The sequence below is a fragment of the Poeciliopsis prolifica genome, unplaced genomic scaffold (genome assembly GCF_027474105.1).
Source record: "Poeciliopsis prolifica strain line A6 unplaced genomic scaffold, Auburn_PproV2 SCAFFOLD010, whole genome shotgun sequence".
NCBI lineage: Eukaryota > Metazoa > Chordata > Actinopteri > Cyprinodontiformes > Poeciliidae > Poeciliopsis > Poeciliopsis prolifica.
The window spans coordinates 7,914,366-7,939,104 of NW_026562385.1; the positions used below are offsets into that span (position 1 = coordinate 7,914,366).

A 24,739-nucleotide genomic window follows, 5' to 3' on the forward strand; every position below is an offset into this window, starting at 1 on the left:
ATCAAACAGGTATCGTTTTATTGTTCAGATTTTTATCTTTTAGGAAAAACATTTCATTGTTAATCAGAGCACAGACAGTGAGCCACAAGCATACAGTCCAACACTTTCTATGTCTTTATAATTGCTCACTCAATGTGTTACTGATACAAACTATAGTACATGATAACTTTGTTTTCCTCGTATGGCAAACTGTTGAAAACCTGGCTAGTATTTCTTGGAAACCACTTGGGAAGTGTAAGAAGGGAAAAACATATCAGACTCTATTGATTCAATTTGAAAAGGAAGAAAGCAAACCTTTCAACCAATCATGCTTTTTTTTTTTTTGGTCTTCATGTTCATCAGTAAATCTAAACAAAAAACATTGAAGTATTTAAATATATTGTTGCTGCAATGTGAAAGATGTGAAATAGAGCCGCTTGATCTCGGTGTTATGGGTGTTTAAATCTACAAAGTCTGTAAACATTTTTTTGGGCTAACAGGTAAAAACTAAACTGATCCACAGCCAAATAATCGTCTGGGGTTTTCCAGCTGTTTTCTGGTTATTTTGATGTGCTAAATCTAAAAAAATCATATTGGTTTTGCTCAATTAGGGCAACTTTCTGATCTAAGCCACATATTAGTTTGGGATGCTGGGACACAATCAGGATCATCGATTAATCAGAGGCTGTTTCTAACACGATGCATTAATGTAGAAAACCCAAATGGAAATGTTCCAACTCGTTTAAAACAAGGAAATAAACAGGTTGAGCTTCAAAACACACAGAAAGGCACTCACTGATGTGCTACAAATGACAAATTAGCATTCATAAGATTAAAACAAAAAAAACACCAATGAATTATTCAGGTAAAATGTAACAAAGATTTTATTCAACAAAATTGATGTTATAATATGTTCAATTGTTTGACTTTACAATGGAAAAAAATGTACCGGCTGATGGAAAGTAACATTTAAAAGTCAACTTTATTTGCACATAAACAAAATACAACATTTTGTTAAAACCAACTAGAATCTGACTGTAAAACTTTTAAGAGACGTCTTTCTACAGCTAAACTGTTTTATAGGCATTTGAGTGTTTATTGTTCTACTTACAAATAGTTCTGCCTGCGTAAAAACAACAATAAAATGTATTCTGAACACTCAAGGAATAAATGAAAGCTTTTAGGTTTCAAGGTCGTCCTGCCTGCATGCTCTTCTGAACTAGTCCGGTAGGATCGCAGTAGCGACTTTACTGTAGGGTCCGTAGCGACCAAATATGTCTTTGCCCACCACAACGGCACACAGCTTGTGCCCACGCTTGAACTTATTGATCAGAGCGCACATGGGCAGAGACTTGGCCTGCAGTTTATCGTAAGTATCCCACTTGAGGAAGACGCCGTTCCCTTTAGAGGTCTCCATCGCCAGCAGGATGCTGCAGCAGGCAGAGAGAGGAAACGTGCCGCGTTAAAACTCTTCTCCTTCACAACACTTTCAATTTATTTGAATAACTCCTCACAACAGGGTCGTGCTTGTCAGTGCCGTCTCTTACGTGTAGCTTTCCATCGGTGGAAAATCGGGGTCGTCGTCCTCCACGTTCCAGAGGACGGAGACTCGAGTCGGATTCCTGATGAAGGCCAGATTTACGTCAACTCTCGGAGGCATCTTGTACGAAGCTGCTTCCTTATTCAGGACGGCTGGGAAGGGGATGTGGGGAAGAGGCGGACAGACAAGCATCTCCTATTGGGAGGGGGAGGTAAAGAGACGTGATGAGAGTTGCAAAAAGTTCTTTGTCTTCCATCTGTGGAGCATCTGAAATACCTCCGCATTGTTCATCGACTCCATGCTTTCCAAATCATTGGGCGCAGGACTGCTGCTGTGGCGAGGAGAGGAAGCTTCTTGTTTTAACCGTTTTGCCACGGGCTCATCGTCATGGCCTCGATTTCCATTGTCGCGGTCCTTGTTGCAGGAATCTGTTGCCTCTGTTTTTATACTGCCGATTTTCTGAATTTGACAAACCAAAAGGGGAAAAAGAACAACAAAAACAAAATAAAACCTGATGGAAAATGTGTGGTTGATTTCTCAGTTGTATTAACATTTACAGTGTCAGAAAAATGCTTACAATTAAGTATTAAAGTGATACTGACACAAACATGTAAAAAAAAAAATTTTTTTTTCCTTTTTTAAAGAAAACCAGAAAAGAATTCAGTGTGCAGATTTCAATTTATTAACCCATATGGGCAGAATTATCCATACACAGTAACATATAAACAGATCTACACATTTGTATGGCTGCTGCCAAACACAGATAAGCTTACAGCAAATTTACGTTGACCATGCGGCGACTCTTTGGGGCTCAATGCTGCAACACTAACTGTACCCAGGTTTTCATTACGTGACCCAAAATGCTACCCTTCAGTGAAAGCAAATTGTTCAGGATGTTGAAAAAGTGATCGAGAAATACCTCTTCAAAATCGACATTTTCAAACTTGGAATAGTCCACATGGGCAAGTATCGTTACCTGTTTTAATGTAAAAAAAACGCAAAGATACACTGCTTTGTATGACCTGAACAGCTACAACTGTTTTTTGCCGTTGTAGCTGGATTTGCATTATGTTCCTTGTATTTTCAAAATTAAATCATCCCCATTTATTTTTTTTACCCATTTACATGCGCTCTCTCGTTGTTCTGCAAAATCATTGAAGTTGAACCAACAGGATGAGAACAATAGCGATGGGTAATGAAATTTAATCTTCTTTCAATTTTATGATAAAGAAGTGTAAGTATTAAAAAAAACAGGATATAAAGACAGTAAATGTTAACAAGTAAGCAGACTCCAATCCTACCTTATGCTCTGAAGAGACACAGGGACTAAGACATGGTGGCGACGGCTTCTCACATAAATCTGCCCAGTCACAGATAAACAGGAGGGAAGATCAACAAACAGCTTCTATTCAAATGCAGATTGATTCCATTGAATCTAATCAACTGGAAAACTTTGGCACAAGGCACTTTTCAGTTTTTTATTTGCAAAACAAAAGCTTTGAATTGTGTGATTTTCCTTCCAATTCACTCTCGTATTCCACTTTGTGTTGGTCTTTCACATTAAAATTCAAATGAGACGTACCTATTCGTGGTCATGGTTTAATGTGACAACATATGAAAAGGGGGTATGAATACTTTTGGAAGCCACTGTGTAAATGACTCAAGATAGGAGGATCTACTGTGTACCTGTGGTTTAATATTTGTTTTACACTGTATTCCAGCTAATCCGTTACAAATACAAGATGTTGGTGTAAAAGAAAAACAGATAAATGTTGGGACTTGTTGTGATACATCAAATCAGTGCCATGGAGAGTGTGTGGATTTGCCTATATATGCAGTCATAAAAAAATTATTTATCTGGTGTAGTCAAATATCTGCAGGTCAACTTACCTTCATTACTTGACCACTGATTTTTTTGTCCCACTTTTCTTCCCTATGAAGGAAAATATATCTACTTAGACGCATATTCATGCTATACCTAAAAAGAAGTTGTTTCAGCTTCTGCATGATCTGCTGTATAAAAATATTTGTACACAAACATTTTATAATCATGCATTATAAATGAAGAAACTGACTCATAACGCATTAATTCTGACAACACAAAGCCTACACTGTTTTTTTAAAATGAATTTCTACATGGTTAAAAAAATACTTAAATTATATGTTTAAACAAGCAAAAATATAATTTTACCTTAGAAACAGGAGAACACCGAGGCGTCAGAACAGGAGGGTCCTCTAAATCCGCCAAGGCAGCGGTCAACTCTTCGCACAAATCAGAAGAGGCAGAACACAAAATGAAAAGATTAGAATTGATAAGTATAATATTATCTTTGTAGATATTGTTGAATAGTTAAAAATGCACATAAGCCATTATTTTATTCTATAAACCAAATCCCAGAAACCTATTTTTACCTTAAAGACTAAAATATTTGCTGCTGTGAGACAAGCTTACCCTCCTTGTCAGCATGAATATTCTTCAGAGCCTTTCTTGTCATGTCCTTAACAAAACAAAGCAATGAAAAGCTGCTTTATTAAGAGTCAAACAGCAATTATTCAACAAAATTATATCTGGCTATTTGCTGCCTGGAATTATATTTTTTACAGTGTAATCAGACTAATTTTAATAGCAAACTATAATAATTTGAGTCAAGAGTGGAATTAAGTTTTGCGGCAAATATGGGTAATACTGTAATTTTTTATTATCTATTGAGAAAAATATGTACATTCATTTTATCAATAGAAGAAGTCACAATCAAATATGTGTTTTAGGAAACAGTTTTTGTTCTGAGGCTGTCAGCAAATGCTACATATGTGCTTCAAAATATGAATTCACTTTACTGCTGTTTAACAGTAAAGTAGCGGCACTTAATGTAACAGTGTAGATAACGTACATGTTTCACTCTGAAGATATTAGAATTCAAATGATTAAACTGGTTGAGTTACGGCTAAAAATGCTCACCAACAATGTTAGTGTCGTTGCAATAAAAAAAAACATTGCAATGACAAAATGTTGTCATTGCAAAACATTTTAATTCTACCCAATGTGCAGGTTTTGTGAAGCAAATCTGAGCGGATGCGCTTATCCTTCTTAGAATCTGTGCATTAGGTAGTTCAAGACTAAACAGACTGATTTATTAATAAGGGATAAATTGCTCTATATTTACCATCATTTTGAGAAGCTCCCCACTTTTCGCTTCACAATTTGTTCTCATTGTGCCTACTGCGGTTAAAAGGAAACAAGCACACAAAATAAAAACAAATGCAATGTCAATTTTGATGATAAAGCAACTTTGCTGAATGAGCTCTTACTCTGTGACGAGGCTTCCGAAGGGTCATGCTCTGGGCCTTTACTGCAAAGTTCACAACAAAACTCGTTATTCCCACCTTTTCATTGAAAACAAGTCAGACACAAACTCAAGGTCTTTGCTGATGAAGAATTAAACGAGCTGAACGCACCCGAGGATGTCAGTGTTACCAGTGGAGGACGCAGAACTCTACAAGGATGTTGCAAATTAAGATTCAAATTTGGGATATTAATATTAAGATAAAAGACACTCATAAACAGAGGAGACTATGACATCGTACCAACCTGTTTCTTAGTTCTTGCTAAGTGGGAGAGAGCCACCTCCGCTCTCCTCGCTATGGCATCGATTCTACTCTAATAAAGAAAGAAAAAAGCGTTCAGTAAAAACAGCTCCCTTTTTTCAAATGTCTCACTTATTTTTTAAAGGTTTTGTTGGCTCTAGTTAGACAGGAAGGAGGGCAATGAAAAAGGGAGAAGACGTGCGGCAGATGTCATGAGGCTGGGAATCGAACCTGCAACCACTATTGGTAGAATCATTATGTTTTCTTATCATTCTTACATTAGCAGTTTTACTAGTTTGTTTTTTATTCATAGGTCTAGTATAAACACCCCAGAGAGGAGGAATTTGTTAAACTATGTGAAAGGCACGGTTTTCCCCAAAACCTTGAAGATGCAGCTGCTTCATATCTTGGGATGCACCTTAAACGGCCTGTGTGTAGAATGTTACTTTCTGTATTCTCTTTCTTTGTCTGTTCAGAATAGCCCTCCCTCCACATTCCTTTCCTGCTGTGTTTTGTAATAAAAGAACAGTTCTGATGCAGAAAGTCAGAACGTATGGTAAACACCTTGAAGAAGTGGTTTGCTATGTTTTCTCCTTTTGCAAAAGACTTGATTGAAAACTAAAACGTTGTCTGTGGTTCTCTTTTTTATGAAGGTTGAGAAAATACCTATCATCTATCACGAGGATTCAGACTCATTCATCTGAAGAGCATCATTCCAGATGTCTAACTTTCTCTCTGGCCTGATTGCTGACGGTACAGACGTGCACAACAAAAACACAAAACTTTTCCCCTCACCTCTAGTTTCTGAATGGACGTTTCGAAGCTGGCTTTATCGTTTGTGTCTTGAATGTGTTGTATAATACTCTCCATCTGTCTTTCTTTATTTGCCACAGCATTCTGGACCTCCTGCTCAATTAGAGTTTGCACCTGTAGAAACACAGAACGTCATTGAGAATACAAACTCATTGCATTTGCACTTGGACATTTCCAGATATCTTGCACATGCAATGTCTGGAGATATGTCCAAAGGAATCAATTGCACTCATAGTTCTATAAGCTTTGGCTTAAGCTTTTTTTTTCTTTTTTTTTAATTAATTGCATTCTTAAATTAATATTAACCTCAAAGTCTCAGGTATTTTCTTACTTCTGATTGGGAGATCTTTAGCCTCATAACGCCGGCTTCAGCAGGAGGAAATGTCTCTGTTCTTCTCAAGGAAACAAAAAGTAAAGCCAAACAATTAGAGATTAGCCAAGTTTGCCTTTATCTGTATTTACTAACAAAAACTATGAAGCAAGAATACAATGGAGCAGATATGCACACCACTGTGAGAGAAAATCAAATACTAGAAAGCAACATACGACACTGAAGAACTGACAAACAGAGGAATTAAGAACAGGTTGATAAAATATATATATATACATTTACAAACCCTTTTTCAGACTGCAGACATAAAAAGTTCAATTTGTCTGTCTTTCACTTAGACATGGCATTCCCCAAGGATCCCTCCCCAGTCCCATCTTGCTGTCTAATGTTGCCCTTGAGGTCTGTTCTTTATAAACATAAGATTTCCACAAAAAATTTTAACTACAGATTTGGTTCTTAACCCATTTACTCCCACCAGCAACGACTGTTGCCAAACATTTTCTCAAACTTCCAAAAGCTCTAAAAGAATTGTTTTGACTTTTGGCAATTAATTGAAGTTTTAAAATAACGTAATAGTGCGTCTACTCTAAGCAATATCCATTTCATGTATCTGGTGTGAAAGGTCACATGACCAGACCTCTGTACTTCCCACCTGTAATGCTGGAGGTAAATGTCTGTCACAAACCTGAACAAGAGGGAGTCAGAAAAAATACTTTAATAAACAAATATAAATTAAATATTTTGAGCATATGTTCTTTCTAGTGTCTTCTACTGAGACAAAGTATCACATCCGCAGCAAAGCTACGGAGTGAAATACATTAATAAAGTTCTCGTGACCAAGACTGACCCAAACATCTCTTCTATGAGAAGAGGTTCAACAACTCCCAGGAACCCATTAGTTTGGTAAGTGAAAGAGAAAAAGCTCTTATAAAGGAGCAATGCCACCTTTTTTGGTGCTCTGTTCTTTACTAACAATAAGATTATCTGACATTTTCCAGCTCTTACAATTGAATAATTTCTAACAAAAATTAAAAAAAAAAACATACTTGCAGAATTCACTAAAAGAGGTAATATCAGTCCAGGTTAATTGTTAACAAGATGGCAGGAAAGTAGCATAATTCAAGGCATAATCTGTTAAAAGTGATGCCTTGTGTACTCACAAGGCATTGCTTTGTGTGTGTGTGAGTGAGTGCATTTTCTGTGCAAGCAGAGCAGTACAGTCAAAGCTCTCTTTATGGCTCAGAAATGGAGATGTGCAGACATCAATAGAGACAAAGAAAGCAAAAGCGACAAACTCTGTGAAAGCGCAAGCAAGACTGGTATGTATGCACATCACGCTGCAAGCTGCAATGCCTGCAGTGCAGCTTGCACTACAGCTGAGGAAGCTTTTCATATACAGAACTTACTCATTAAGAAGATGCAAGGCCACCTCTGCATCAGACCTGAATCCACGCAACTCTTTGAGGTCGCGCCAACTTTGAAAGGCCCCGCCGATGTTTATTCGACAGTCTCTCCGTAAGCCGTTCAACCGGCTTTTGGACAAATGTTTCATTCTCTTACGTTTGGCTGACAGATCAGCAGCTTCGCGAGAGCAAGTGAAAGTTGGGTTTTTGTTTGGTGTGGATGACATGCTGGGGTTAAGTCTCTGGTGTACTGTGGAAACAGAAGCTCATTACATCAGGCACAAAGCGTAGAGAGGCATCTCGGTGAAGTCGTCTGACTCCAATACACCTAGTGAGGTCACATGCATGCACGGGGAGAGAACATGGAAACTCCATGCAGAAAAAGCCCGGGCCGGGATTTGAACCCAGGACTTCCTTGCTGCAAGGCAGCAGTGCGACTCTGAAGCCCAGTGTGATTCAATTCAAAACCAGAATTTCATTTGTAATCATAACACGGATATATCTCAGTTCTTGTTTGTTTCTCTCGTTGTTCTGATGACGACATGATTCGCCATCAAAATGTTTTGAATCTTTCATCAATGATAAAGGCAGGCTTTAAGATTCAATAAGACAGTCAGGCATTTTTGCAATTTGGAGAAGGAACGTTCCAGCACAACAGTCTTAGAAAAGCAGCTTAGCTTTTCACGCACGTCCTTAAAGAAACGTTTTGAAGAAACACATTCACTTACAGCTGAATCTCTGGTTTCACTTCAATGCAAACCTTTTAGACTCTTGACGTGGGTAAAAAAAAGATGCTTCAAGCTTGTACGTGTGAAGATGGTGATGGCACAAATAACACTATAGAGCAGCAGATTTAACTGCATTTAAGATACGAAGGTTACGAGGTTTTCAGAAAAGTACGACAGTTCTACCTTAAGTACCTGTATTTCAAAAGCATTAAAATTATTAGTCAAATAGTTTACTAACAGTCACAATACCTCAACAACCCCTCTGAGCTTCGTCTCTATATATTTTTTCCGGGTTTTCTTCTTATTCTATTTGCTTTCGATGGCCGCTAGCAAATCAAACGCACAATGTGTGGGCGGGCGCCACCTAATGGACTGGAGTGTGCACCCATAAGAAGCCAAAAGACCCTTTTTCTTCAGTACAGCTTCATGAAACTTGTTTAGATTTTTTTTTAATAAAGAGAAACATACAATTTTGCAAGGCTACGAGAGAAATATTTTCTTTACAAGAAAAATATATTTAAAATATATTACTGGTAATCAAGTGTCCTTCTCTATTTGAAATCCAATGAATTTCACAAAATACAGAAGCTCAGACAGCTTCCCTGAATCTAAGCTAAGCATTTGAAAAACCTGTTTTTGTCCTGTTCTGAAAATCTAGCGGATTTTATTAGTAGTGGTAACTGGTTGAGTTAGAAACCGTCTTTGTTTGGTCGCTATTACTTTCGATTTATTACTTGGGATTCTGGGATAGTCTGCATTGTCTCATTGAGACTTTTTTTTTTAATAGGACTGGAGGAAATTCCACTCATTGGTGCTATGGACACAATTATTTCTGTAACTGTAAAAGAATCTGACTGTGTGAAACAGAAATAAGCATTTTATTATTTGAGGGACCTTTTCTGAAACTTAAGGTCACCTCATAAAAAAGTACAAATAAAGGAATACAGGCTCAAACAATTATTTATAATAATTGTGAAATATAGAAACTTGTCATCAGCACAGGTTATGGTAAGAGATGCTGTTACTCTACTTAGTTTACAGACTTCAGAATAAAATAAGCCCAAGAACAGAACCTTAAGGAACCCCACATGTGATCATTGTTTATTCAGATTTCTTATTGCCTAATGAAAAATTGTAATCCTGCTTCCATTTTGCCACTTTTATTGTAGTTTTGTTGACACTTTTAGTTGTAGGTCAAACCAAAGACAGGAAAGCAGAGAACAATAAACATATCAACACGTAATATTAATTAATATTAACATTTATTAAAAATTTATATTCAAAAGATGACCGGGCAGATATCTGTATATTTTAAAAAACCAAAGCTGCAGGTCCCAAACTGTCCACTGGGTGTCAGTAGAGATACATAAAAGCACAACATGATGTCCAATAGGTGATAGAGATTTTGCAACTGAGGTCAAAAATAACCACATGACAAACAAACCAGAATAAAAACAGCAAACAGTGCTTTGCAGCACTATACATGTACAGAAAACAGAAAAAGAAAACTTTATACACCGACAATTGTGTTTAGTATAAGCTCTTAAAAAGTTAAATATGACAATATGAAATGCTCAAGCAACGTAAGTTAATACTTCAAAAAGCTTTTTCTGGTGAAAGAAATTGTGTTTTTCTTATGGTTCTAATGAGAGACAATTCTTGACAAAAGCAGGTCAAATTTGGTACCAGTAAGACATCTAATCAGTATTTATGATTTTTAGATTTAAAAAACTGAATTTTGTTCAGTGTTGAGATTTGCTGTAATTTGAACAAATCTGTAGAAATGAAACAAAATGAATTCACATTCTTGCCCTACAACATATTGTTCCATCCATTTTCAAGTATCAGCTAGAGACAGCAGAGCATAATCATTTGCATGTCCATTCTCCTATTCCTCTTTATTTTAGTCTTCCCTAGATTATATGGTCTAAACTCCATCCAGTTTTTCTATTACAAATTACCACAATTAATCACTGATGGATAAATTTTAACATTTTCAAGAAATTTCAAATTGCTTGCTTTAAATGTTCATACATAAACATCAAGCCCGAGATTGATACGTGTCGGTTAATAAGCATAAATAAAATATATTGTTCTGAAAGGGAAACAGCTTGACCAGAAGGGCAGAACCGACAAACGTTTCTTACTTCAAACATCTCCAGTATTTAAAAATACAAGATAAACAGTGGTTTATAACAACAAATAGCTTTTCAGAAAAGCCATGACAAAAGTCAGTAACAAAGAAAATCTTCATTCATATTTCAAGTTTATCTGTTTCGTTCAATTTTAATCCCAAATAACACATTATATCACTGGTTCCTCTTTCTTTAAGAAATCACAAATTAGCATAAAAATATACAAACCAAGCATCTAAAATCCTAAATGTGACAATTTTGCTATGACTTCACTACACGTCTTTTATGTTTTGAGTAATATATCTTATTTATTTCTACTGCTAAAACCTAAACTGAATTAAACATACACTTCAAATATGTACACAAAAATGTTGCAGCTTACTGAAAATATGGGCCCTTTGGTGAACCTTTTTGTCACAGTCAAAGACATTTTTACACTTTTCCTTTTGTGAAAACTGTTGGAATTGGTCGGCAAAAGAACAAATAAAGAAGACGTGTTCGCAAAAGCTGCTGACAGGGATTTAAATTCCAGATGTAATTACTAAAAACCTGATTGAGAGAAAATGTGAAAATGCCCCTTTGTTGTCATGCATGAACATCCAAAAATCCTATCTAAGTTGTTGCTTGCATGTCACATCTATTTACGTTTCCTGAGCACCAGGTACATAAGGCCACTGATGAGAGTCATGGGAAAGCTAACCCATGCCACGATGTACGAGGAACCGTAGGAGCCCTGTTTGAGACTGACTGCATGGAAGTTCTGATTCTCCGCTGTGTAGATGGATGCAGAGATCATCACACATAGAGCTGGAAGGAAGAGAAAAAAAGTCAAAGTTACAAGCCAGCTAGCAGGGACTTCAGTGAATGTTCATGATGCATTCATGAGTGTACAAATTGACTGCAGGAAAATCAAGTATGTGTTAGCTTTGAAGTGTTAAGTAGTACTCAGATTGCTTTTTTAAGTAACTAATAACACATCATGTTACTTTTTATTTAAGATCAACAGCAAATGTCCCTTTTTTTCTAAAATTATTATATATATCATGACATTTTGCACAACTGTATGTGCACTGGTAAGGTATTCACACCGAGTACTAAATGATACATTTCACACAAATGGATTCTATTCTACAAATTCAACATGCATATTTACAAGATTTCATTTAGTAGCAAGAAGTGGATCTTGTTCCACTTCTGGTTTGTATGTGGTAGCAACACCCAACAGTGGTAGCAAATTGCGGTCGACATTTTACGTACAGGCAAGCAGCTGGATGATAGCTGTGAAAATGAATCTCTCTCCCTGTTTGATGCTGAACAGCTGAAGCATGAAGACAAAGAAGCTGACGCAGCACAAAATGGTTGACAGGATGATCGTAGCCTGAACTGCCTGTAGATAAGCTGAGAGGAAAAAAAAGAGAAAATGCGCTTTAAATGCAAACAGCTCAAATGTGTGTTAGGAACATAAGAGTTTTCATATTACCAGCTTCAGTAGAGTGACTGTTCTCCACCGGGTAGCAGGTGCTGTTACAGGAGTACCACAAGTCGGCATAGATTACTTCACGACCGGGAGGTGACACCACCCACCATGCCTTTGTCAGGGAGGGATAGGTTGACAAGATTAAAAAGCATATCTTGAAACGCTGCATGTGGAAGACATATATAGATCATTAGACTATGCTTACATTGTGAATTGTAGCAACAAACAGCAAGATGACTGAAGCCAGGTGGAAGAGGATGATGAAGGCTAAGATGATCAACATGGCTCCCCTGTTAGTCTAGTGCACAGTGTCCGTCTCTTCGATTTCCAGCTGGTTGCTTTGGTTTCTTTGGTTTCCTATAGGTTGTTGCAGGACCTGGTTGGTTCTTCACTGGCTGGAAACTGTAAGATGTAAGTTGATGCTTCGGGTCGGGCTACTTCTGAATGCTTGTGCTTTAGGCCACGCAGGCTGTGCTACTGGATGAGGGTGAAGACTGGATCAAAATCTGTCAGAGGTGAAAAAAAAACTGTAAAGATTAATTTCTGTAGTTATATGAACTATGACTGTGAAATACAGATTCTCACTGTTAGGCCACTTTCACAAAAAAACATGAGAAACTCCTGAAAGGAATTTAGATTTTTCTTACAGACAGCCAGTAATAATAAATTCAACCATTATGTTTTTCTATGTGTGCAAACTTTAAACTAAATGAGAGGTGAAGAAAGTAGCATTAAAGTGCATAGCTTTCAACACATCTGGAGCCAATTCCCAACATTCAGCTTTTGCAAACTTCTGAGAAAAATGCTGTGGTAATAAAACAAAAAAAATAAATAAATAAATGATTGTCGACTCAAAGTCTCCCTTGAAATTACAGAGAAATGTTAGTGTTGTGTCTGCCTCTGAGCCTGTGTCTGAGATGCTGAGCTTGTTAGTATATACATCTGCAATGAGTGGGAGTGTTTATTTCAAGGCTTTAATTCAGACAATGACTTGTTGACAGAAGCAAAAACTCTAGATACACAATTCTGTACTACGGTGGACAACAGTATGAAACGTATATGCAGAACAACTCTTAAACTCAGCCAAATTGAATGTACAAATTGTAAATGAAGGGCAGACAATGTGTTGTTTCAGATCACAGATTATTCTTCCGTTTGTTTTTTCGAAGAGTCCCTTCGGTATCTGTGTCATTATAACAAAAGAAAAAGACCACAGCATTTGGCTATTGAAATCAGCATAACACTCATGTCATCAGTCATTTAGATTCTCTACTTTTATTTCCTTTTAATCCATGCAAGAAGTTATAGTTGAACTGAAACTTAAACTATCTTATTATATTCTTATGATGTGTTACAGTACTGTATATTAATGCAACTTGTCATAATATGTTTGTGATATGTTTGTGAACCCTCCACAGATATTATTCTTACATAAAAGTTACATAATATATTTTACACATTTTCTGTGTCCCCTACATTGCTTGTAATCAACCTTAAACAGGATTCCTTATAGCTTCCTTTCAGCAGTGGCTTTCTTTGTGCCATTAAAAAAAAAAAAGTTATATTTGTGAAATGCGAAACTAATAATTGTCCAGATTCTCCCAAAGGAGCAAGAGTTACCATTAGCCTCTTGGTGCTTCTCTGATGAATGATCTTGCCAGCTTATTTTGACCATTACGTCTTTCCATTTTCAGATGATGACTCAAACAGTGGTCAGTTTGAGGAGACGAGTTGGACTGAATTTTATTTTGGGTACAAGAATACAAAGTGCCTACAGAATGTTTTGACTGTTTTTGTTAGAAACTTTGAAAATGTTGTGTATTTATTCTCCATTTATCAACTACCCTATTACACTAAAAACTTGATGAGGTACATCAAAGTTTGTGGTTGTTGTGTTATAAATCATGGAATAGCTCAAGGAATATTAATTTGAACCCAGTATAATGAGAAAAGCATACACTTGGTAGAAAGCGTGTGGTTATTTGACTGACCACACATCAGAAATTTTTATTGTTTGATTATTTGAACGGATCAGATCAGATGGATCCCTATTTCTATGATAGAAATAAAAACTTAATCCAAGTCAAATGTTCAGTGTTTATCAATGTCTGCTCTCATCACCCTAATGATATGTTTTATTACATCTAAATCTGAAATTATGAATTAAATGAAAATCAAATTTGTTTTTAAATACGATGATTAATCTAAAATGAAACAACGTGAATTACAAAGGACAGAGCGCCTCTTTGAGTAGGCCTTTTGGCTCTTCCTCTATTTCTGCCATGCTCTCAACTTTTATCACAGCAGCCTATTTCACATAGTAGTGACACACAGATAACCTCATTCTGCGTGATTTTTCAGCCAAGTTACTCCAATCAATTTAAAAGGAGAAGTTGCCTTGAGGAAACAGTGGAGTCAGAAAATAAATTATTTGCAAGACATCTTTGGAGGAAGAAGAGCTTCACATGCTTGTATTTAACAAATAAGTACAGACTACAGTTTTTTGGGGGCAATCTATAAGAGGCCTGACCTGCCAATACCAATATTTTGGTCTGAAATGTTGCTACTTACAGCAAGAAAATCAGTGAATTGGCAACAGAGGCCTTAGTATTACTAACTGCAAATGTGCAGACATGACCTGTTGGGTGGATCTGAAAAGAAGCCAGTGGTTGATTTTCATATCCTTGTCAAGGTAGATAAGATCAGTGGATAATATTACCTTCACATGTAAGTATTGGCCGATCTCCCAAAATGAAAGAAATCGTGGCCAACTTATCAGTGCATCCCTACTCGAAAGTGATTTATCTATAATTCCTAAGTGAAACTGATCTGAACACCTTTTTGGAAGTCCAGTGTTGAGCATTGACACAGGCCAAGTTGTACCAAGAATTTAAAAACTTTTGCTTTCAAAACTGAAGCAGTGCTGTTCCCATAATTTTTGAGTAAGATGCCACAGAAAGTGTCGGCATGACTGGAGCCGTCTCTAGCTATAAGACGGACAGAATAAAACAATGTTGTGATGCAACAAGCTGGTCAGCAATTATAGGAAGACTTTGATTGCTTTAATGCTAATTAGATCATCTTTTCCGCAGATTACCGAGCTGAGTAATTAACTAAATCTGATTATGCTGAGATTCACTGCATGCATTGGTCATGAACTGATCTGTCATTTAGCTCCATTTATTTGTGACCTTATAAATGAAGTTACTGAAAGGGCCTGAGCTCTGCAGAGGAGCTGTTTATATTCATATTTGTTGGGAATAATATTTCATCCAGTGTTTCCTGTCCAGTGAGTATACTCACTGGACAGTTCCTATTTTGAATAAGTATATTCACTAACTTTGGTCAATTTTATAGCTTTTTTTAAGCATATAGGTGGGTTAAAAACATTACATGGCTGTATCTTAAGAACTTCATAAATATAAAAATTATAACTACTGTCTGTCTTCTGTGTATTGTGTCACACATCAAACTCTGTCAATGTGGCAATTATGCCGGACAAGTTTACACAATCTGACTTAAGAAACAGCCTCCCAATAACACTTTGAAGCTGTGGAGGCAGAGACCCAAACAAAATTAAAGGCACATGTGTGAAACTCAGACACACACTCAAAAACACAGAGCCAGACAGTAGTGGAATTAGTCTTGTCTGCCAAAATGGAGCTACAATAAAAACAACCTCTCTCCGCCAACAGGAAGCCAACCGTCATTTTTGTGTGCCAGTCGTGCATGTGGCTGTGGGATGTGGCGTGGAATAGGACCTCCCACTTTGAGTTGGGGGGAATCAACAGCATTGGTAATGAGTGATGGACAGTTTTCATATTAGCAAATATTTACAAATTATACAAAGCTCTACACTTTATTCACTTGATTCTTTATCTCATTTCCTTTGTCTGGAGGCAGATGTTCCAGTTCTTTCATGAATAGCAAATGCTCCTCCTTATAATGCCCCAGACCAATTAAAAAAGAGAAAAACATTCAATACTGGGCCAGGATAAAATACTTGGCACAAAGCAGCAGCAAGTAAAAGGTGACAACTCCCAAGTGACAACACAGGTATAAAAGCAATGCAAAATGCAACTGAAAGATAAATTATAGTTTTATCTTGAGCTTGCCTGACCCCCTGCCCTTTTCTAATGCTGCAAACTACCAGACTAACTTCCTTAAAAGCCTGATGCCGTCACACATATCTGACCAGCTAAAGAAAAAACTAAATGACTACATCCACCATCGGCATCCAAGGCTTAACTAACCAGCAGGGGAATTCTTTGGTGGAAAGCGTTTACACAAACACAGTTGCATCTGTAACAGCTATGTCATTGTCAGGGAACAGAGGAGGAAAAAGGAGGAGGCAGGAAGAGAAGAAAACAATTTCCACTGGGAGAAGGACATTACGAGTGTAAACACACACACATTTTTGGTTTACCAAGAGTCAAAGTAAACACACACAAAAAAGAAGAAGTTTGGATGATTCAACAGCATAACCAGCATGGAGCGGAGTGGACATCAAAGCCTGTCAATGACTTGGCATGATTATGTAACTGTTAAGAATGTAACCTTTAAATGCCAAGTCCTATTTGAAAGACAAAAACAAATGTCTGACCTCCCATTTTCAAGTGTCACGGTGATTCTGAGCAATTTTTTTTTAATATTTTGGTCATTAATCACTTTGGGCTGAAGTGTGCAATGTTAATTCTGAATTGCCACTGTCCTCCATGTTTTACATCACAGGTCTCCAACCCCAATGTTAACGAGCCACTGGAGTGCAATTTTAAATGGATTCCTAATCTAATGCACTTGAATCTAATGGCTGAAATACCTGGCCTGTTAATGAGCCTTCATTTGTTTCATATGTGCTGATTTCTGCAGGCTAGTCTTTTCCCTGTAATAAAATTTTTCAGGGGGGATGTGGAGGGCCACGACATTGGAGAGGGGTTACAAAAGTGGAATTATATCTTATTTAAAAGAGCATTTGAATTACAAGACCCACTCTGCATGTAGCTAATAAAGTTACGCAGCTGAAATAAGAAAGGGACAAACAAATTATAAATTATAGTGGAACTTGAGTACAATTTCTGAGCTTATTTTGTACTGGATGAGATAGTTTTCGCTGTATGTGATGTTTGGAAACTCCGACTTCTTGGAGCCAAATATAAAGAACCACAGAGACAGATAAACTTCAACCACCAACTGAACGCACTAACACATACAACTAGAAGCAGGCACACATGCAGCCATTCCTCCTCTCCACTCAGCCTTATAATAGGAGGCTGGGGGACTCAGTATTTGAGTACCAGTGTGTGTGCGTGTGCGTGCGTGCGTGCGTGCATGTGTGTGAGCATGTCGGCTGATTCTCTTGCCTGGTGGAAAATGCTGACTTTTAAAGTCCTTTTTTTTACTCCTTTCATAAAACACAAAGCCACAGACTTAACTGGGCTGCTGAGTCTCACTCCCCCGTCTCTCTCAGTGTCCCACTCTTCCTGTCTCTGTCCTTCCTCTGTGTTTCTCTCACTCCTGCTACGTAAATGAGTGACTGAGGTATAAAAAGATCAAAAACATATTTCTCTCTTTTAAATTTTTTAAAATTGGTTTTCAAAAACCCCATCATAACTGTTTTGCATATAGCCTTAAATACATTCAAGTTATTCTTTTGAATTATTTAGCTTTATTTTTAATGTTTGTGAATTACAAAGAACTTTCAGGTCAACTTGACATTCAGGCTTTCTTTTTCTGAAAGGATATTTGTATTACGTTAAGGATTAATAGGTAGCAATAAATTATTTGGGAAGACTGGAAACTAAAAAGTATCCAAGTTGTTTAATCCAAACTGTTGCCAAACAACGGAGTGTGAAAATTTCCATCAAGGGAAATATAAATCTAATTTAGATTTTTGTAAATTGTAGGGTAACTAAACATTATATATCCTCATAAAATCCAGTTCAGCAGAGATACATTAGAGACTACTATTCTCCAACTAGAAAAAAAACACATTTATATGTGTAGAAAAGGAACATAACTCATAAACAGTGAACCGTTTAAAGGAGTAGTTGAACACTTAACTGTGATTGCGATTTAAAAATGTCAGTCTCGTTAAACACAACTAATCAGTTCACGTCTGTCAATAGGGTAAGTTCTTTGGCTAAATAAGATTTGGCAGCATGCTTTATAGAAGGAAATGCAATTAAAGTGTTATAAAAAATACATTTAGTCTGAGAATAGCAATATATTAAAACTGAAACAATTGTGTTAGAAGTAATTACTTACAGAATTAATCATTAGTGATAGTAACAATAACAATATAATAGTAATTACTATAATTACTATTATTATTATTACTATTATTATTATTATTATTATTGTCATTATTATTATTAATAATAAAAGAAAAGTAAGGAGACAAACATGAGACTACTTGAAAAGAAATGGTCATTCATTCACTGACTCAAGAACCGGTCAGTCACGTTTTTGTTTTCTTTTTTAGCCTTTGCAGTTAAGGCATGCTCATTAGATCTAAAAGTAGCATGTTTAACAGTTTTCTCGACAATATTTGTAGAATTGTTAGGACGAGTAGAAAAGTGACAATCTTCAGAGCTCTGAAGGCCATAATATACACAGAACCAGAGTTACAGACATCAGCTACTACAACATCCAAAAGAGCAAGGCAGCGAGCTATGACCACAAGAATGTCTGACAGTACGCTGCAATCTGCGGGCTGAGCTGAACCACACTTTCTGTTAAATACAAGTTTCTGAGATAATTAAGCTGCTTTGTTATTTACCAGCTGGGCTGATTTTGTTATCTGCACTCACTGGGACTATAACTGAGATGTGAAGTCGCAGGTAAAACTGATCAATCTCAGTTACTCCAAGTCAGTTCCAGAAGCTTCTGGAGAAACTAGCATCTGCTCCATAGTGTTTCACCTTTATTAGAATCCACTGGCAAAGCAAAAAAGGGTGCAATGGCTATTATACAGCTAAAGTGGAAACATTATTAAAACTGTGCAATATTTTTTGTGCAATATTGTGCAATTTTTCATCTTCACCAGTAAATTTTTATAACATCAGCAGCCATGGTGCATTGATTGTTAGATAAAATATGAAATCTCTGACAAGCTAATACATATTAGTTTGAAAGTACAAACAAAAGCTTGCAAGAAAGCATATACACACAGAGCTGCAGAGTTATAGATAAAAGCGGTTTAATGCATGTAATTTCAAACACTTTTACGTGGAATAGTCTACTATAGGAGAAGAAGAGGCATGTAAGTGTTTGAATCTTTTCCTCTGAAAAACAGAAAAGGTTTTCTGAACTGCATGACAGATGATAAAACACTTACTTTTCTCTGGACAAAGATTTAACAATCCGTCCAGAGGATGTGACCACAGGATAGGCCCAATTTCTTAGAGCAAATTTTCCGTAATATGTCAACTTGATTGTGCCATATTAAAAGATAAGTTTAGTTAAGTGAAGAACCTTCTTTCAATTTGTTTAGGAATTACAGATTTCACAAGTCTAGGTTCTTCATATTTCTTCATATACAAAGTATGATTACAAAAGTTTGTTGTAAACGTATGAAGTCTAAATATCAAAATATTTTTCCAAATTCATTTAGATGTTTTTACACATGTATCCAGACATAGAAAGTCATTAGTTTCATACTTGCCTTGCCATACATATCCAGACTTCATTAGACCACTTTTTAAGAAGTCTTAATGTCCACGACAGCGATGAGAAAGACACTTTGGCTTTCCATTTATTTTCTTTTTCTGGATGTCGCCTCAACTGCAACCACACTCCACTACTCGTTTATGTTCAGTAAGGACAACTGTTTTACTTCTTGATCTTTAATGTTTAATGTTCATACAATAAACAGTAAACAAGAAGTTTAACCTTTAGGCTCCAGCTTCCAGACAGTACTGGACGAAGTTTAAAAGAATCAAGAAGTATAACCAATTAATACTTCAATTGATGAAGTATTAATAGAGAATTTTTAAGAACCAACCAAGCCAAACAAGATTGACTATTATTCTAAAGCTTTCTCCCTGTTTTTTTATTATTAATTATTTCTTTTTACAAAATTAAAGAAATTTAATCCAAACTTCTTTTTTTATACTAATACATTACAATGAAAAGAGCTGTATGTAACCGTCAGTAGCAATTTTTGATATCAGCCATACGGGCAGTTGCTCAGGGTGGCATTTCAAAAGGGATGTAGATATAAGTGGCAATGCACCACATTTTATCCCAGCCCAGAGCCTCAGATACGTTCCTGCATTGTAATTGGTTGGAGGGCAGCAGAAGGAGTCATAGGCCTTGGACACATTGCATGCAAGAGCCACCACCACAAACAGCTAGAATGCAGTGACTGAACAGATGAACAGCTGATTAAGAGTAAACAGTGTCACGCTAAAAGTCAATTACAGCCGATGCTCTTTTTTAATTTATAAAACAATAGCCAGTAACATGCTATGCATGTGTATGCACGCAAATAAAACTGTTTTTTTTAAAGCGCTAAAATATTTTAACTGTAAATATTAAAGTATTTACAGATCTCTAGTAAATAATAGAGTCTTGATGGCTGCAAAAGTGCCTAAAAAAATCCACACACATAAATACACACAACTGTTTTCCTCCTCTGCTCAGACCTCCCTCTGACATAGGAATTCCTTCATGTCGATTGCCAACAAGACTTTTATGTGCCTGTGTCTGTTTCCCCTACATTCCTCATGTGACAGCCTTGAGTAATGACTTCCACATGGCATAGTGAGACAGAAAGAAGAACGCTACTTTCATCTCCATCTCCACCTGTTTCTTATCCCCCATTGTCTGCCTTTGTTCTCACCCTGAAAGCTCTACACTTGTTCAGAGGCTATATATCTGTCAGCCCAGGATGTGACCTTCAACATACCTGGGTATTTAATGTCCCATTTGTCAAATTCAGTGTCACGCTAAAAGTCTTATCAGATGCACTCTCATGCCTCCCACCATAATGGACGTCTTGGACAAGAGACTAGATTTGAGGGAACATTAAAATGCCCCTTGAGAGTACGAATCTTGTTGAGAGCGATTATTCAGAGATGGAAGAAATATGCAATGTCTCGTCTTACGGGAGAGGACGACAAAGGGACAGGTGAAAGATCTGTCCATAACTACACAGGTGAAGCTTTAAATTATCTCACATAAGTTGGGATCACTAGGAGCACCAGTTACGTACAGTACAATGAACTGGACTCATATTTTGAAGCTGTCTGATTCAGAGGCAGAGGAGAAAGTGTTTAAGAAAAAAATAAGATGCAAATGCAATTAAACTGTTAGGTAAAGTGCTTTGTTTCTGGATTATTAAGTGATGTTCTTTGGTTGCTTGAGTTATTCTTCCATCTATGAAAAGTTTGAGATGCTTCTTGTAAATGTAAGCCAACACTGTTCAGTGTCAGTGTAAAAACTGTACATCTGGAGTCAACAGGTCTAAATTCAGTAATCTTTTTTTCTACATAAGTTGCTGAACTGCAAGCTGAAATGTCCAAAATACCTGAATGTACTTGCAACCGAAATTTAAATTAAGGTACAAGTCAGGACCGTGAGCAATTAGAAGGTAAAAGGTTTTGAATCAATCCAATTTTTAATCAAGCCATTAGTTCACTTTAAAGTCTGTCTAATAATATACCGGAGAAAGTTAGAGAAGGACCAGCGCGTTATCTCCCACCTGTTGCTCTGCACTGCAGGCCAACTGGCCGATAGGATCTTAGACCTTTCAGTGTCTCACAAAAATAACAAAGTCGCCAGTTTGGACTATTTCTTGTCACAAAAAATAAAAACAAAACTAACGACTCATTTCTACGACTCGTGCTTAAAAAAAACATCATTCTCGTGTGACGGTAAATGTAAGGCACTAGTAAGTCTCATGTTGGTCACAAGTAGTGATGTTTATCTGTCTCTGAGTCAATGGACCATGAGTGATATCAGTGCATATTCCCTAACCATAAAGTTGCTGTACAGCTCAGTGGAAAGGACACATGAAGGACGTCCCACCCATCTTTTTTTTTACCTGCAGTTCACTGCAGGTACTTTATCAGCTACTCCTCTGCTTGTTAGATGAGTGTCGTCTGTGATTAGCAGAATAGTAGATAGGAGTGACATTCTGCTACTAAATTCAGTTGTTCATAGAAATTTTATGTTTCAAAATCCTATTAACAATAAAAAACTATTACAAATAATGTCATCATAACAGTAACAAACAATATACTACTTTGTGTTAACAGAAACAGAAGGAAAATTACTCTCACTGTCTCCAAAATGTGATTAGATTCGTTTTAACGTTTGTGTAAATCATGCTGAATTTAGTCAATGTTACTGTATGAGAATTTCATACATGTTATATGTTATGTCAATAACATATAACATTAAAGCAACATTTAGGTTTACAGAGACTATCTTTACTGATTAAACAAGTGCCCCCCCCCCCTCTCTTCTCTCTGTGTCTCAAATACATATTGATACTTTTATCCACAAGAGGGCGCCCTATGTAACGGGAGACTGCCAAATACAGGACAAAGTGAAAGACGTGCACTGTTATGCATTGGGACATATTGCAAAAACAACTCCATTATATATGGGTCTTTCATATAACTTATTTTTACTGGTGACAATTTCACAACTAGTCGTGAGTAGCGCATTAACCAGCGTTATTGTATCTTGATGTATTTTGCAGTTATTGTACTGTAGTTTAAATTTGCTGATTGCGTTATTTATCATTTCAATTGTGGATAAAACAATGTTTGAAATGCGTCACAACTTAGAAATTTTGAAAATGAGCTATTTTCGATTAATTTAATCTAAAAAAAAAAAAGCGAAAAGTCTGCCTCTTTGAGTAGCTGGGTAACCTGCAAATTTTCTGCATCAACTAAAGAAAAACAAAAAAAAAAGTTTTCTCTTCCTTCCCAACGCACCAAACATTCATTGACTTTGGGCTACGTTTCCCTAAAAGTCACACACACACACACACTGACAACGCCCCTTTCATCTTGAGCGCCTCATACGAGCTTAGCAAAAATATCCCCGGGCGAAATGCGACAGAAAGGGACTTTTTTTCAAGACTCTAAACTTGACAATAAACCTTTCCAAAATAGATGGGCTACTAAGTCCAGGGCACAAGTTTCTCTCACAGAAATTGAAAAACCAAACTTTACATCTCAATAAACTGAAACTTGCACTCAAATTTTAGTTTTTTTTTGTTTTTTTTTTTCTTTTTTGCTCAACATTTCGGTGAACCGAACATAATCAATTCTGAAGTGTTTACTCACCGAGTTCGGGACGTACGGTTTCCAGAAAAAGGAGGAAATGGAAAGAAAGACAGAAAACTGCCTCCAAAAGCTTTACACGCAGCAGGAACCTTCACTCGAAGCCCCCTCCTCAAAAAACGGACCCCCGGAAAGGAAAGGAAAAAAAGGTCCAGTGGGCTCGCGCTCTCTGACCCCCGGCTGTCGCGAGCGCGTGTGGGACGGCTCGAGAGCTGAAGCAGGGTGTGGTCTCCGTGGTCTCCGGTTGGATCTGGGCTCGGGAGCCGTGCGTAGCGGCGGTACACGAGGACACGATCCAGCGATGGCTTAACGAAGCAGCAAGCTCTGCTTTAACCGAGTGACTCTAGGAAATGAGTTTGTGCGTGCGGGAATGTATTTGAGGGCTCGTGGGAAAAGTGTTTTCCTCACATGTGGAAAGAGAAAGGCAGAGAAAGAGAGAGAGAGAGACAAAGAGAGAGAGAGACGTTGAGTTGGAGGCAGACAAGAGGAAATTAAAGAGATGAAAAAGGGATGGAAAGTCAGAAGCAGGGGATGAAGGTTCAGAAAGAGTGCAGGATCTGGGGAAGGAGGAAATGGAATATGATAGGAATCCTACAGAGAGCCTTGCAGAAGGATTCATGGCCTTGATGTGTTTTCGCATTTTGCCACGTTACACCCACAAAACTGTTATTTGACAGTGGATTTTTTTTTTTTTTATGTGGGTCACCACAAAGCAATACTGTATTGTGAAGTGGATCAAAATATACATGGTTTAAAGTTGTTGTTTTTTTTAAAACTCTTTTTAAAACTAAATATGTTATCATCAGATCACCTGAACCACCTTCTGCTGCAGGGCAGGTAGACCTCGTGTCTTTTAAAACATTTCACAGATACAATCACAACAGTTTAAATTTTTTCCCCGGTCTTCTTTGCAAAATACCTTGAGCTCAGTCAGATTGCATCGAGAAACCAAACCAAACTGAGGACAAACCAGAGACTCAAAGCATCTGAGTCACCAACAGATAAGAGGAACGCAGTCATGGTGGAGGATGCTCATTGAGGGCAATATGGCTACTTGGGAGGGAGTGCATACTGACACAGAACCTGGGAGAAATAACAGAGAACTGCCATGGAAATTGAAGGATCTGACAAGGCGTCGCTGAAGCTAAGGGCTTGAATTAAATGCCAGGAAACAAGACCAGTTCGATTAACTGAATGTATCTGTTCCATGTAGGAACAGGACTAAGTAAAGAAAGAACAATAAGTTAGTAATGAAAACACATCTTGGGCGTACACCCAAGTAAATCAGTGAGCAATGCCGACTCTGCAAACACTATAGTTTCACTTCTGAAAAGTTAACCTCCACTGTTTTTAGTGTGTTGCAGGTTCTAATAGCTTTCTTTCCTCAGTGTCAACCTAAATTTAGCTTTAGATTTTTCACATTAATCTTGGCCAGTTTTCCTTCATCCTTT

General features: G+C 37.1%; 2 protein-coding genes across 6 annotated transcripts; both read right to left on the bottom strand.

Annotated features, from left to right (window-relative positions):
* Positions 1-845: 845 nt before the first annotated feature.
* atf7ip2 (activating transcription factor 7 interacting protein 2) lies at positions 846-8,680 on the bottom strand. 5 transcript variants are annotated; one of them, XM_055036249.1, is made up of 15 exons: positions 8,629-8,680; positions 7,655-7,901; positions 6,249-6,309; positions 5,900-6,031; positions 5,109-5,177; positions 4,976-5,013; positions 4,829-4,869; positions 4,684-4,739; positions 3,972-4,017; positions 3,711-3,781; positions 3,410-3,452; positions 2,821-2,879; positions 1,796-1,978; positions 1,527-1,714; positions 846-1,409 (listed from the first exon to the last, which is right to left on the bottom strand). In XM_055036249.1, the coding sequence occupies exons 2-15, from the start codon at positions 7,876-7,878 to the stop codon at positions 1,199-1,201; spliced, it is 1,422 nt and encodes a 473-aa protein (XP_054892224.1). In that variant the 5' UTR covers positions 7,879-7,901; positions 8,629-8,680; the 3' UTR covers positions 846-1,198. The 5 variants fall into 5 exon arrangements, with proteins under 5 accessions (XP_054892224.1, XP_054892223.1, XP_054892226.1 ...); XM_055036248.1 differs by having other exon boundaries at positions 8,380-8,671; XM_055036251.1 differs by lacking the exon at positions 7,655-7,901.
* A 942-nt stretch (positions 8,681-9,622) lies between these two features.
* emp2 (epithelial membrane protein 2) lies at positions 9,623-23,848 on the bottom strand. Its single transcript, XM_055036214.1, has 5 exons — positions 23,292-23,848; positions 12,197-12,497; positions 11,995-12,103; positions 11,772-11,912; positions 9,623-11,321 (listed from the first exon to the last, which is right to left on the bottom strand). Exons 2-5 carry the CDS (start codon positions 12,272-12,274, stop codon positions 11,152-11,154), a joined length of 498 nt encoding a protein of 165 aa, XP_054892189.1. The 5' UTR covers positions 12,275-12,497; positions 23,292-23,848; the 3' UTR covers positions 9,623-11,151.
* Positions 23,849-24,739: the final 891 nt, after the last annotated feature.

Excerpts from the sequence above, each read along its gene's own strand:
- atf7ip2 (XM_055036249.1), bottom strand. The coding sequence starts at position 7,878 with ATGTCATCCACACCAAACAAAAACCCAACTTTCACTTGCTCTCGCGAA. Across the intron at positions 1,979-2,820 it reads GTGTCTCTTCAGAGCATAAG|AAAATCGGCAGTATAAAAAC; the intron begins GTAGGATTGGAG and ends TGTCAAATTCAG. Across the intron at positions 1,410-1,526 it reads CCACCGATGGAAAGCTACAC|CATCCTGCTGGCGATGGAGA; the intron begins GTAAGAGACGGC and ends TGCCTGCTGCAG.
- emp2 (XM_055036214.1), bottom strand. The coding sequence starts at position 12,274 with ATGTTGATCATCTTAGCCTTCATCATCCTCTTCCACCTGGCTTCAGTC. Across the intron at positions 11,913-11,994 it reads CAGTCACTCTACTGAAGCTG|CTTATCTACAGGCAGTTCAG; the intron begins GTAATATGAAAA and ends TTTTCCTCTCAG. Across the intron at positions 11,322-11,771 it reads TATCATCCAGCTGCTTGCCT|CTCTATGTGTGATGATCTCT; the intron begins GTACGTAAAATG and ends TCTTCCTTCCAG.